The 14,356-nt window shown below is 40.2% G+C and overlaps 1 protein-coding gene across 1 annotated transcript; it reads right to left on the reverse strand.

Moving 5' to 3' along the window:
- Positions 1-5,030: 5,030 nt before the first annotated feature.
- LOC310859142 (uncharacterized protein) lies at positions 5,031-10,883 on the reverse strand (the record flags this gene model as incomplete). The annotated part of the gene is made up of 2 exons (XM_083765543.1): positions 5,031-6,448; positions 9,542-10,883. The coding sequence occupies 2 exons, from the start codon at positions 10,881-10,883 to the stop codon at positions 5,031-5,033; spliced, it is 2,760 nt and encodes a 919-aa protein (XP_083621669.1).
- Between the last annotated feature and the right edge of the window lie 3,473 nt (positions 10,884-14,356).

The raw sequence follows: 14,356 nt of genomic DNA on the forward strand, positions 1-14,356 counted from the left end.
AAATGTTAAAGGACTAGAGATCCAATATTAGTCATTTTACGTTGCAAGCTGAAAATAGCAGATCTACACGCTTGTGGCCTTGTGGTAATAATGATGATGATGATGAAACTATCAACGGTATAAAATGTTATAGAAATAATGTTATGGGGTATTTATGTACGATATATGATACTTTTACTGTTGTACTTTTCCCATATTGTCTTCTTTTATGTGTAGAGGCATATGTGTACCTTTTGATTTCTGTTGAAATTATAGATCTGAAGGAAAGACATAATGTATAAGAATGATTTGTAAAATCAAATAAACATGATCTACCACACAACATCGGTGGTATTTGAGTTCAGTTGCATCAATATTGACGTTTTAGACATTAAGAAGTTTCTAATTCTATTTCTGCCCGAGGTTTCTTCCAGTTAAAGCTGCACTATATGTAATTTTCCTTTTCTACCTTTTACCTTCTATTGTATAAGTTATATGGCATTAATTTAACATTAATAATAATAATAATAAACGTTATTTATAGAGCACCTTTCATGACACGAGTGCAGCGCAAAGTGCTTTACAAGACAAATAAAGTACAAAGTATATAAAACTTATATACAACATAACAATCAAGGCACAACCAAAGTACAAAACAATGCCAAAAACACAAAACAACACAAAGATATTACATTAACATACTCTAACATACAGATTGGACAAAATGACAGTTTATTCAGTAAAAATAAGTTACATAGTGCCTCTTTAAGACTGCATGATATATTGAAACATCCTCTGAGCTGCCAGACGGATTTTGAGTCCTGCCCGTCATATATGACTCCTATCAGATTAACCATAAATGTGTTTATTACAGTATGCCATCGTGACTGTAATAATACAGACGGCGTCTCTGCTCTACCGATGACAAAGTGCATATTATACATCAATATCAGTAGAAAATGACTCCAATTCACTCGGATATCTCTGATAGGAACTGGCTGTCTATGTTATGTATGTATCTAGTTATGGTGTAAATGGTGCATATTTTTTAATATATATATATATAGCGCTTATATCCAAAGCTCTACATAGATTGTGCATTACATTCACTCATCATCCACACACACATTCATGAGGTGGCAATGAATTCATTGTAATCATACAAATGCAACCAAATCGATTGTGGTTCCGTTTGTACACTTGTCAGAGCACAATTGAAACTGAGGGAGTTTTACTGTGTATGCACAAACACATTACGCACGCACACTAACAGTGGCGTGCACAGATAGACACTAGGGGGTGCTAGAACACCACCTGCCCTTGCCCGGCCTATATGGACAGCAATGTGCCCTTTTGAAAGAAAAAAAAACATATTTTTTTTATTGTACCGTGTACTACAGTATATATGAACCATGGTGACGATCAATTCTTGATATTAAAAAAGAATCTTCTAATATATTATTTATGCCCCAAAATCTATAAATCTCACACAATTAAGGCAACCGGCCGGTTCCATGCGCTGCACAGGGTCCCCTTTTTTCACTTGAGCACCTGCCCCTCTAAATGTCTGTGCACACCACTGCACACACACACACACACACACACACACACACACACACACACACACACACACACACACACACACACACACACACACACACACGCAGTAGACACTCTAGGGGCAGCCCACCTCATTAGAAATAGACAAATATTCAATTAGTCATTGTAATGGGGAACATAAAGCATGTCCGTGCTCGGAGCTGCTTTACAAGGCCCAGCCTCGCCGTCAGCACAACGAGAAGAACAAGTGGCTGAGGATTTATACGGCCCATGGCTGCTGAATGATGATGACACCCCCCCTTTTCCTCTGTCTTTCCTCTGTGTGTGTGTCCCCCCCCCCCCCTGTCTTTCCTCTGTGTGTGTGTCCCCCCCCCCCCCCCCCTGTCTTTCCTCTGTGTGTCCCCCCCCCCCCCCCCCCCCCCGATATGTGTTTGTCTTATCTGCAGCATTGGAAATTAGTGTTCATTTCCAGAACAAATGATTCTCTTTGCTGCTACAGCGTATACGTGTGCCTTTGAGGAATGGCTTTCCTTCCCTCTGGCGAACGCTTTAATTTAAGAGGAGGTAACAGGCAAGGGGGAGAATTAACTTTCTGAAAACAATACGGGAAGGTCATTAAAAAAAAAGAAAAAGTGCCTCCACCAAAATCCAATAGAGTGTGTGTGTGTGTGTGTGTGTGTGTGTGCAGTGGTGTGCACAGACATTTAGAGGGGCAGGTGCTCAAGTGAAAAAAAGGGGACCCTGTGCAGCGTGTGGAACCGGCCGGTTGCCTTAATTGTGTGAGATTTATAGATTTTGGGGCATAAATAATATATTGGAAGATTTGTTTTATATCAAGAATTGATCAACGCCACCATGGTTCATATATACTGTAGTACACTGTACAATAAAAAAATATGTTTTTTTTTTTCTTTCAAAAGGGCACATTGCTGTCCATAGGGCAAGGGCAGGTGGTGTTCTAGCACCCCCTAGTGTCTATCTGTGCACGCCACTGTTTGTGTGCGTGCGTAATGTGCATACACAGTAAAGCTCCCTCAGTGTCAATTGTGCTCTGAAACGTGTACAAATGGAACCACAATCGATTTGGTTGCATTTGTATGATTTTGGAGTTACAATGAATTAATACGTTTATTTAAGTTGAGTGCCACCTCATGGCCTTTTTTTCCATGGGATTGTTGTATGACACGACCGAGTCAGGAGTGGCTCAGAGTAGCCGGTAGAGAAGCTGGGTTCCCAGTTCCATCCCCCAGAGTTACAGTGTCACAGTGTCCTTCATTTGGGCAAGACGCTGAAGCCCAAATCGCAGTGCAGGTTGGTCAGTGTCTTGCATGGTTTCCTCCACTATCGGTGTATGAATGTGTGTGTGTGGATGATGAGTGAATGTAATGCACATCTATGTAGAGCTTTGTATATAAGCGCTATCTGCACCATTTACACCATTTCAGACACAACTAGATACTGTAACATAGACAGCCAGTTCCTATCAGAGATATCCGAGTGAATTGGAGTCATTTTCTACTGATATTGATGTACTGTATATGCACTTTGTCATCGGTAGAGCAGAGACGCCGTCTGTATTATTACAGTCACGATGACATACTGTAATAAACACATTTATGGCTAATCTGATAGGAGTCATATATGACGGGCAGGGCTCAAATCTGTCTGGCAGTGTCAATATATCATGCAGTCTTAAAGAGGCACTATGTAACTGCTTTTTACTGAATAAACTGTCATTTTGTCCAATCTGTATGTTAGAGTATGATGAATATGAGATTCCATAATTCTGCAATATCACATGCTCTTGTGTCCTAGGGTGTCGGCCTTCTCAGGGTGATATATCCTGGAGCCGAATTCCGGTGGCTAGCCTATCTGTATAACAAAGGAGTTTGTTGACATGAAGAAAACAGACGGGTTGATCAAAGACTTTGGTTTTACATATGCAATAAATGTCGACACCTTACGCCAATGTAAAGTGCTTAAGTAGTGACCAAGAATACAATGATTTGTTCAGTTGGGCGCAAGCCTTGTTTGGAGACGTCAGCCACTTTGCTGGCTGGCGTGAGTCTGTCTATGCTGTAAGCTGTACTTCGTTGGAATAAACAACTCATGGAACATCGAATCTCGTCTGTCTGCCTTGCACATTTTCTCCTCTGTATGGTATAAAATATACTTCAAGTATGTTAATGTAATATAACGTATACAATGTTTTACCTTATTTCATTGTCTTTTTATGCATTTTTAATGTTTTGTGTTTTTGGCATTTTTTGTACTTGATTGTTATGTTGTTTGATATTTTTAGTTTTATATACTTTGTACTTTATTTGTCCTGTAAAGCACTTTCCATGCACTCGTGTCATGGAAGGTGCTCTATAAATAAAGTTTATTATTATTAATATTATTATTAATGTTAAATTAATTGTTAATGCCATATAACTTATACAATAGAAGGTAACAGGTAGAAAAGTTAAGTTACATATAGTGCAGCTTCAACTAGAAGAAACCTCGGGCAGAAATAGACTATAAAACATGTGTAATATTTAACATAATGACCTGTGCTCAGCGTCATATAAAATGTCATAACTTATAATGTCTTAAACGTGGGAGTCAATATTGATGCAACTGAACTCAAATACCACCGATGTTGTGTGGTAGATCATGTTTATTTAATTTTACAAATAATTCTTATACATTATGTCTTTCCTTCAGATCTATAATTTCAACAGAAATCAAAAGGTACACATTATGCCTCTGAGCCTCTCTACACACTAAAGAAAACAATATGGGAAAAGTACAACAGTAAAAGTATCATATATCGTACATAAATACCCCATAAAAAATTATACCGTTGATAGTTTCATCATCATCATTACCAGGTCACAACGCAAGCTTGTAGATCTGCTATTTTCAGCATGCAACGTAAAATGACTTATATTGGATCTCTTGTCCACTAGTGCCTTAACATTTTAGTCTAGTTTTAATTTGTTGACAAAATTGTCACTATATTTAGTCTTATAGTGTTAGTCATCATAGCTTAGTTTTCATCAGTGAAAAAAGGTAGTCGACAAAAAATGTTCGTCATAGTTTTACTCGACAAAATCAACATAGTAGAATCTGCTTCAAAATTCCACTCATTTTCAACATTTTACATTGTCATTATTATACCTTAGAGCGTCACAAATATGTACTGTATTATTATTATTACTATAATAACATAATGTTAATGATTCTTTTCAGACCTCCAGTTCTAAGCAACACAGAATGGGGGGTTTTATTATTTCCACACAACAACTCTAAGGTATATTAATGACATAGTAAAATGTTGAAAATGAGTGGTATTCCCCTTTAACAGGTTAATATCTAAACAACCATTTCCATTAACATGGTCAGTAATATCATCAGGTTATTAATGTTAACATTATTACCATTATTGATTGATCAAGATGCTCTATCAATCTATCATCATCATATAATTATCGTCATCATCATGTCTATGACACATTGTCCAGAGTTGTCCAGACTGTTCTAGGTAAGATCTTCAGAGTATCAGTATCAAGACCAATGTAAAAGAATGGAAAGAGTGTGTCAGTGAACCTGTGTGTGAAGGTGTGTATGTGTGTGTTAGTATCAGGATCACAGAATGACAGCTTTCCTTTATTCCAGTCCAGCTGGACTCTGATCCTCTGAAGCTTCTGCATCACTGAGAGATCAGTGGATGACCCTGGTCTGGAGAATGCTGTGTATTTATCGTCACGTAATAACTTTATTCTCCAGGTTGGACTCGCTGTTAGTACCTTCCTCTGGTACGACTCTGCTAACACACCTACATCCCAGCGTGTATTGTCTCCAACCTCAACATCCCAGCTGTGACTCCCTGAGTTAAAGCCTTCAGAACCACGGACATAGGCATACTGGTCAAATCTCTCTGGATTGTCAGGGAGCTTCTGTTTCTCTCCACGTCTCACACTGGTCAGATCATCAGACAGGATGAGATGTGGATAGGCAGTGTTGGGATCCAGAATGACAGGAGTATAGGAGACAATGTCCTTCATCTTGTCCCAGACTCTGAAGGCCAGGTTGCCCAGGTGTTTGGCCACGTCTATCAGTGCTCCTGAGACCGGCTGTGGGTCCTGCAGTGTGAGCTGGACTCTCTCCATCGTGGTCTTGAAGTTCTGCAGGAATGAGATGTGTTCGGCTCTCAGCTCCTCCTCGATGGCTCTGATTGTGTGTGAAATGGTTGATATGTCTCTGTTCAGACCCGTGATCTTCTCCTTCATCATCTGACTCTTCTGCTGGTCTTCCTCCCTCAGTTCGGTGATCCTGGCCTCCTCTTCATCATGTAGAAACTGATGAAGCTTCTTAAACTGTTCCTTCATCTGTGTCTCTGTGTGGCGAGTCTGGAACGTAATGTGTTCTGCTGTTTGGTCATAGTTTGTTTTCACTTCATTGAAGACCTTCAGTTTGTCCTGTAAAGGCTTCAGTGATTTCTGGACCTCCTCCTTGTGATCCAGAGCAGCTTCATCGATGGGTCTGAAACTGTGTTTGGCGTGTTTTTCTGAATGAAGACAAACAAAACACACTGGCTGTTGACAATTCAGACAGAACAGTTTGAGTTTCTCAGCATGCATACTGCAGAGATCCTCAGAGCCTGATGGAACTCTCTGAGTTCTCTCCTGTGTGAAGGCCTCACACAGGTTCTTCAGAACCAGGTTACGAGGCGGACGATCCATCGAAGATATTTCCTTACAAACTGGACATTGCTTTCTTCTCTTCTCTTGCCACCAGTCCTGCAGACAGGATTTACAGAAGCTGTGGCTACAGGACAGCAAAACAGGATCTTTAAAGACGTTGAGACACACAGGACAGGACAAGTCCTCTTCCGAAAGAGACACATTGGCAGCCATTTTGCCTTTTCAGTAAAGGTAAAAACACTCTGCTCAAGAAAGGAAATCCAGCCAGTCAGTTGTGGTAACACTTGGTCTTCTAGAATGTTCCCTGGAGTTTACTTTCGCAGTGAATCGTGCAGGCTCTTGTTAAAGTCTATTCAGCTGACAGAGTCAGCAGCAGGTTGTTCCAGTGGTCTGGGTCACTATTCCCTCCTGTTGCTGTGGATGGAAACACAGCCTGTCCTCCTCACTGGAAGTTGTGTTTGCGTTTGATCCAAAGTGCAATCTTACCGTCTCAGATGAGTCAGGCGAGGGGTGGAGCTTTGACAGACCTGTTGCAAAGTTCATGCACACACACACACTTGTGTGCCTGACTCACTGTGCAACACACAAACTGAATTGGTCGAATGTAAAGTCAGTCATCTATCTATTATAAAGTATAGACAAGACAAATAGACAACGTATAGGGAACAAGAGAGTGAACAGAATGGGAAAAGTTTGATTTTTTTATTGTGTCAGTGTGGAATTTGCTTCCAGTCACAAGGGTTCTGTGTCGTATATACATCACAAAATGTGTATAATTTATTTCACATTTTGGATGCAAGCTCCTGCCCCTCTCTGTTGTTTTGTGTGTGGTGCATGAGATGACATTGGTTTGGTGTTAATTCTTTTTTAAATCAGATTTACTTGCCATAGGCCTACTGCCTTATATGGTTCATGGAAAACTATACTAGTTTTTAACTGTTGATGAAATTGTACATTTATTTAGTCTTAGTTTTAGTCATCATAGCTTAGTTTTTATTTAGCTTTTATTTTGTTTTGCCAGTGAAAGAAATGTAGTCGACGAACATTTATCATAATTTTAGTCAATGAAGTCAAATGGACACACTGACTCTCCTGTATAGTAGCAACATAGCACGTGATGAATATGAGATTCCATAATTCTGCAATATTACATGCCCTTGTGTTCTAGAGTTGTGCCTTGTGCAATTTACATACTACAGTAGACCTATTTTTGGTGATTAGCACCTAGGGTGTCGGCCTTCTCAGGGTGATATATCCTGGAGCCGAATTCCGGTGGTTATTGGCATAACAAAAGAGTTTGTTGACGTGAAGGAACAGACTGGTTGATCAAAGACTTTGCCACTAATAAATATGCGACAAATGTCGACACCCCACGCCAATGTAAAGTGCTTAAGTAGTCACCTAGAATACAATCATTTGGTCAGTTGGGGCGCAAGCCTACATGGGAGACGTCAGCCACCCTGCTGGCTGGCGTGAGTCTGTCTATGCTGTAAGCTGTACTTCGTTGAAATAAACAACTCATGGAACATCAAATCCCGTCTGTCTGCCTTGCACATTTTCTCCTCTGTATGGTATAAAATATACATCACACGTACAGTAGCAAAAATAGCAACACGTGCTACACATGCTACAGAGACACCATCTGTATTATTACAGCCACAATGACATAATAAACACATTTATGGCTAATCTGATAGGAGTCATATATGACGGGCAGGGCTCAAATCTGTCTGGCAGCTCAGAGAATGCAGTCTTAAAGAGGCACTATGTAACTTATTTTTACTGAATAAACTGTCATTTTGTCCAATCTGCATGTTAGAGTACGTTAATGTAATATAATGTATACAATGTTTTACCTTATTTCATTGTCTTTTTATGCATTTTTTCTGTTGTTTTGTGTTTTTGGCATTTTTTTGTACTTTGTTTGTGCCTTGATTGGTATGTTGTTTGATATTTTTAGTTTTATATACTTTGTACTTTATTTGTCTTGTAAAGCACTTTGCGCTGCACTCGTGGCATGAAAGGTGCTCTATAAATAACGTTTTTTATTATTATTATTAATGTTAAATTAATGTTAAGTTAATGCCATATAACTTATACAATAGAAGGTAACAGGTAGAAAAGTTAAGTTACATAATAGTGCAGCTTCAACTAGAAGAAACCTGGGGCAGAAATAGAATATAAAACATGTGTAATATTTAACATACTGACCTGTGCTCAGCGTCATATAAAATGACATAACTAATAATGTCTTAAACATGGGAGTCAATATTGATGCAACTGAACTCAAATACCACCGATGTTGTGTGGTAGATCATGTTTATTTGATTTTACAAATCATTCTTATACATAATTATGTCTTTCCTTCAGTTCTATAATTTCAACAGATCTATAATTTCAACAGAAATCAAAAGGTACATATGCCTCTCTACACACTAAAGAAAACAATATGGGAAAAGTATCATATCAGTAAAAGTATCATATATCGTACATAAATACCCCCTAACATTATTTCTATAACATCTTATACCGTTGATAGTTATCATCATCATCATCATTACCACAAGGCCACAAGCTCACAAAGTGTCGCACTGTACGGTACTGTGACACATTGTGAGCTTGTAGATCTGCTATTTTCAGCTTGCAACATAAAATGACTTATATTGGATCTCTTGTCCACTAGCCCTTAACATTTTAGTCTAGTTTTAATTTGTTGACAAAATTGTCAGTATTATTTAGTCTTATAGTGTTATTCATCATAGCATAGTTTTCATTTAGTTTCCATTTAGTTTTCATCAGTGAAAAAAGGTAATCGACGGACATTTTTCGTCATAGTTTTACTCGACAAAATCAACACTAGTAGAATCTGCTTCAGGTCTTAAAGGGAAATTCCACTCATTTTCAACATTTTACAATGTCATCATTATACCTTAGAGCGTCACAAAGATGTACTATAATGTAATGTATTTTTCAGACCTCCAGTTCTAGGCAACACAGAATGAATGAATGAATTTCCACACAACAACTCTAAGGTATATTAATGACATAGTGGAAATGAGTGGTATTCCCCTTTAACGGGTTAATCTATACATCTAAACAACCATTGCCATTAACATGGTCAGTAATATCATCAGGTTATTAATGTTAACATTATTACCATTATTGCTTGATCAAGATGCTCTATCAATCTATCATCGTCATATAATGATCGTCTTTGTCTTCATCATCATCATCATCATCATCATGTCTATGGTACATTGTCCAGAGTTAGACTGTTCTAGGTAAGATCTTCAGAGTATCAGTATCAAGACCAATGTAAAATAATGGAAAGAGTGTGTCAGTGAACCTATGTGTGAAGGTGTGTATGTGTGTGTTAGCATCAGGATCACAGAATGACAGCTTTCCTTCATTCCAGTCCAGCTGGACTCTGATCCTCTGAGGCTTTTGCTTCACTGAGAGATGAGTGGATGACACGTTGAGTGCTGTGTATTTACCGTCACGTGATAACTTTATTCTCCAGGATGGACCCGCTGTGTTCCCCTTCCTCTGGTACGACTCTGCTAACACACCTACACTCCAGACTGTATTGTCTCCAACCTCAACATCCCAGCTGTGACTCTGTGAGTTAAAGCCTTCAGAACCACAGACATAGGCACAAGGGTCAAATCTCTCTGGATTGTCAGGGAGCTTCTGTTTCTCTCCAGATCTCACGCTGGTCAGATCATCAGACAGGGTGTATACTGGATGGGCAGTGTTGGGATCCAGAATGACAGGAGTGTAGGAGACAATGTCCTTCATCTTGTCCCAGACTCTGAAGGCCAGGTTGCCCAGGTGTTTGGCCTCGTCTACCAGTGCTCCAGAGACCGGCTGTGGGTCCTGCAGTCCAGTGAGCTGGACTCTCTCCATCGTGGTCTTGAAGTTCTGCAGGAATGAGATGTGTTCGGCTTTCAGCTCCTCCTCGATGGCTCTGATTGTGTCTGAAATAGTTGATATGTCTCTGTTCAGACCCTCGATCTTCTCCTTCATCATCTGACTCTTCTGCTGCTCTTCCTCCCTCAGTGCAGTGATCCTGGCCTCCTCTTCATCATGTAGAAACTGATGCATCTTCTTAAACTGTTCCTTCATCTGCGTCTCGGTGTGCCGGGCCCGGACCTTAATGTGTTCAGCCATTTGGTCGTAGTTAGTTTTAACTCCATTAAAAACCTTCAGTTTATCCCGTAAAGGCTTCAGCGATTTCTGGACTTTCTCCTTGTGTTCTGGTGCAGCTTCATCGATGGGTCTGAAACTGTGTTTGGCGTGTTTTTCTGAATGAAGACAAACAAAACACACTGGCTGTTGACAATTCAGACAGAACAGTTTGAGTTTCTCAGCATGCAGACTGCAGAGATCCTCAGAGCCTGATGGAACTCTCTGATTTCTCTCCTGTGTGAAGGCCTCACACAGGTTCTTCAGAGCCAGGTTACGAGGCGGACGATCCGTCAAAGAGATTTCCTTACAAACTGGACATTGCTTTATTCTCTTCTCTTGCCACCAGTCCTGCAGACAGGATTTACAGAAGCTGTGGCTACAGGACAGCAAAACAGGATCTTTAAAGACGTTGAGACACACAGGACAGGACAAGTCCTCTTCCGAAAGAGACACATTGGCAGCCATTTTGTCTTTTCAGTAAAGCTAAAAACACTCTGCTCAAGACAGGAAATCCAGCCAGTCAGTTGTGGTAACACTCGAACTTCTAGAATGTTCCCTGGAGTTTACTTTCGCAGTGAATCGTGCAGGCTCTTGTTAAAGTCCATTCAGTTGACAGAGTCAGCAGCAGGTTGTTCCAGTGGTCTGGGTCACTATTCCCTCCTGTTGCTGTGGATGGAAACACAGCCTGTCCTCCTCACTGGAAGTTGTGTTTGCGTTTGATCCAAAGTGCAATCTTACCGTCTCAGATGAGTCAGGCGAGGGGTGGAGCTTTGACAGACCTGTTGCAAAGTTCATGCACACACACGCACTTGTGTGCCTGATTCACTGTGCAACACACAAACTGAAATGGTTGAATGTAAAGTCAGTCATCTATCTATTATAAAGTATAGACAAGACAAATAGACAACGTATAGGGAACAAGAGAGTGAACAGAATGGGAAAAGTTTGATTTTTTTATTGTGTCAGTGTGGAATTTGCTTCCAGTCACCTGCCTGCTCTTCGTGAGCAGTTAAGGGTTCTGTGTCGTATATACATCACAAAATGTGTATAATTTATTTCACATTTTGGATGCAAGCTCCTGCCCCTCTCTGTTGTTTTGTGTGTGGTGCATGAGATGACATTGGTTTGGTGTTAATTATTTTTTTTAATCAGATTTACTTGCCATAGGCCTACTGCCTTATATGGTTTATGGAAGACTATACTAGTTTTTATCTGTTGATGAAATTGTACATTTATTTAGTCTTCATTTTAGTCATCATAGCTTAGTTTTTATTTAGCTTTTATTTTGTTTTGCCAGTGAAAAAAATGTAGTCGACGAACATTTATCATAGTTTTAGTCAATGAAGTCAAATGGACACACTGACTCTCCTGTATAGTAGCAACATAGCACGTGATGAATATGAGATTCCATAATTCTGTAATATTACATGCCCTTGTGTTCTAGAGTTGTGCCTTGTGCAATTTACATACTACAGTAGACCTATTTTGGTGATTAGCACCTAGGGTGTCGGCCTTCTCAGGGTGATATATCCTGGAGCCGAATTCCGGTGGTTATTTATTGGCATAACAAAAGAGTTATTTTTACTGAATAAACTGTCATTTTGTCCAATCTGCATGTTAGAGTACGTTTTTGCACCCCAGCCTATACTGACAGGAAATATGCTGAGCTGTGTATCGGACGGTTGTTCTCTTGAAACCACATGGTTTCATGGAAATCATCCACCCACATTTCTTATCTCTTTACACAACTAACAGTAATAAAAGAGGGGAGTAAATTATGCCACTCAGTCACACATCATTATGATATCAGATTATCAGATCTAATTGTGAAAGTACAGAGAACAGAGGTTAACGTTATGCGACACTTCGACATGTGGACAGGAGGAGGAGCCGGGATTCGAACCGCCGACCCACGGATCATTGGACGACCTGCTCTACCTCCTGAGCCACAGCCACCCTGTTATGACTCAGCAAACTCTAAATTGTGCAGGGTGATGTAGGGTTTCTAAAACAGATACTGTAGAAATAGCCGCTCTAGAAGCTCACAACACTGCGTGGATCGACTCATTTTGTGCGCTTGTAGATCTGCTATTTCCACTATTTTGGGTCTCCGGGAAAACGTCACATCTCTCTGTGATAGTTGGCCGAACGGTCAAGGCTCCAGAAAGACTGTCAAAGAGTCCAGGAATGCCCTTTTGGGGGTTTTATTCACCTTTCCAACACCAGAGTGCACACTATAAACCCTGCACCTTTTCCTCGGCCAAAATAACAGTTCAAACAGAAACACACTTGAAGATAACGCTAAGGAACAACAGTTACAGTAAATAGACGATAAGCTGTAACAGGCCATACCCTTATCTTCCAAAGGGCCCTGGCAGCTCTCACTCAGGCCCCTTTTCCACCGCTTGGTTCCCAATGGGAACCGGTTCAGCTCTCACTCAGGCCCCTTTTCCACCGGTTGGTTCCCAGTGGGAACCGGTTCAGTTCTTTTTGGTTCTTAGTCCATGAGCCAGAGCTCCAAGATTGAAACGTTAAATATGAATTGAGTGGGCAAAACCATACCTATATTAGATTGTTAACACCATTAAACTCCCCCAATTGAGTACTTACACGAAGACAATGATTTATTTATTTACATTTTTAAATATGCAAATGAGGCATTATGTAGGAAAATATGCAAAATAATCAAAAACATGAAAAAGCTACTACTGTGGAAGGGTTATCATGTATTAATTTACTTGTATTGATCCTATAAACAATTTAATATAGGGTATAGTTTGCCCACCAATCTTGGAGCTCTGGCTCATGGACTAAAAACCAAAAAGAACTGAACCGGTTCCCATTGGGAACCAACCGGTGGAAAAGGGGTCCCAGTTACCTGTGTGTCTGTCAACCAAGGTCTAACTGACTCTCTTGTATAGTAGAGTATGTTAATTTAATATAACTTATACAATCTGCATACTACAGTAAAGTGCCCCTCGGGGTACAGGTCTCCACCGGGGCAGGTCAGGTTGTGGCCTCCTGGTGGCGCGATAATAGGCCGTTCTGGAGAATGTGGGGCAGAGGTTCATCGTTGGCATCCAGGAAGTGTGTGTGAAAAAAATGGCATCGCCTTTTCTCCCTCATGTCTCAGGCTTTCTCTAAGTACAGTGTAGTTTGCCAGTTTAAATTAATTCAATATACAAAACAGAATAATACTTATTTTCTGTTTCATATGAGGTCACGCATTTGGCAGATTCAATCTTCTTCTTCGTTACATTTACAAACGAATACATAAACACTGGTTTGACTGTGTATGTGTTTGTGTACAGTATAATGCATGTGGAGCTGTGCATGTGTGTGTGTGCGTGCATGCGCGTGTGTGTGCGTGTGTGTGCGTGCCTTCATCTCCTCAGGCAGCTGTTTTCTCTCAGATGAAAGGTGAAAGTTATCGTTTGAAGCACGAGAGAGACGTGGGATAGAAACCATGTATGGTATATAATATCGGCGAGGACGGGCTGAAACCTCCTATCTCCATATTCTACATGTTTATGTGTTTTTATGATGTTAACCCATTCTGAACGGGCACCCATTTTGGTGTCCGCATCATGTTATGCTTTAGCTATTTAAAAATAGCAGATCTACAAGCTCATATCGCGCCACCGAGTGGCGCGATACGAGCTTGTAGGTCTGCTATTTTTGAAAAATCGAAGAGCGACTGACATTTTTAGAATCTGATCTCAGGTCAGAATGGGTTCATCAGACCAGTGTGTGTCCGGCGGAAACCTCGTATGAATCTGATCTCAGGTCAGAATGGGTTAAATGAATGCCCTGTAATTGATCACACCACAGCGTCACACATAAGCATCCACAGCAGACCATATTCAAGCATGAAACGTAGCACGTTTTGAGCTTTTAGATCGGCTATTTTTTTTTATTCATTCAAGACAGGAACAACT

The sequence above is a fragment of the Protomyctophum parallelum genome, assembly GCF_964188405.1.
Source record: "Protomyctophum parallelum genome assembly, chromosome: 5".
Classification (NCBI taxonomy): domain Eukaryota; kingdom Metazoa; phylum Chordata; class Actinopteri; order Myctophiformes; family Myctophidae; genus Protomyctophum; species Protomyctophum parallelum.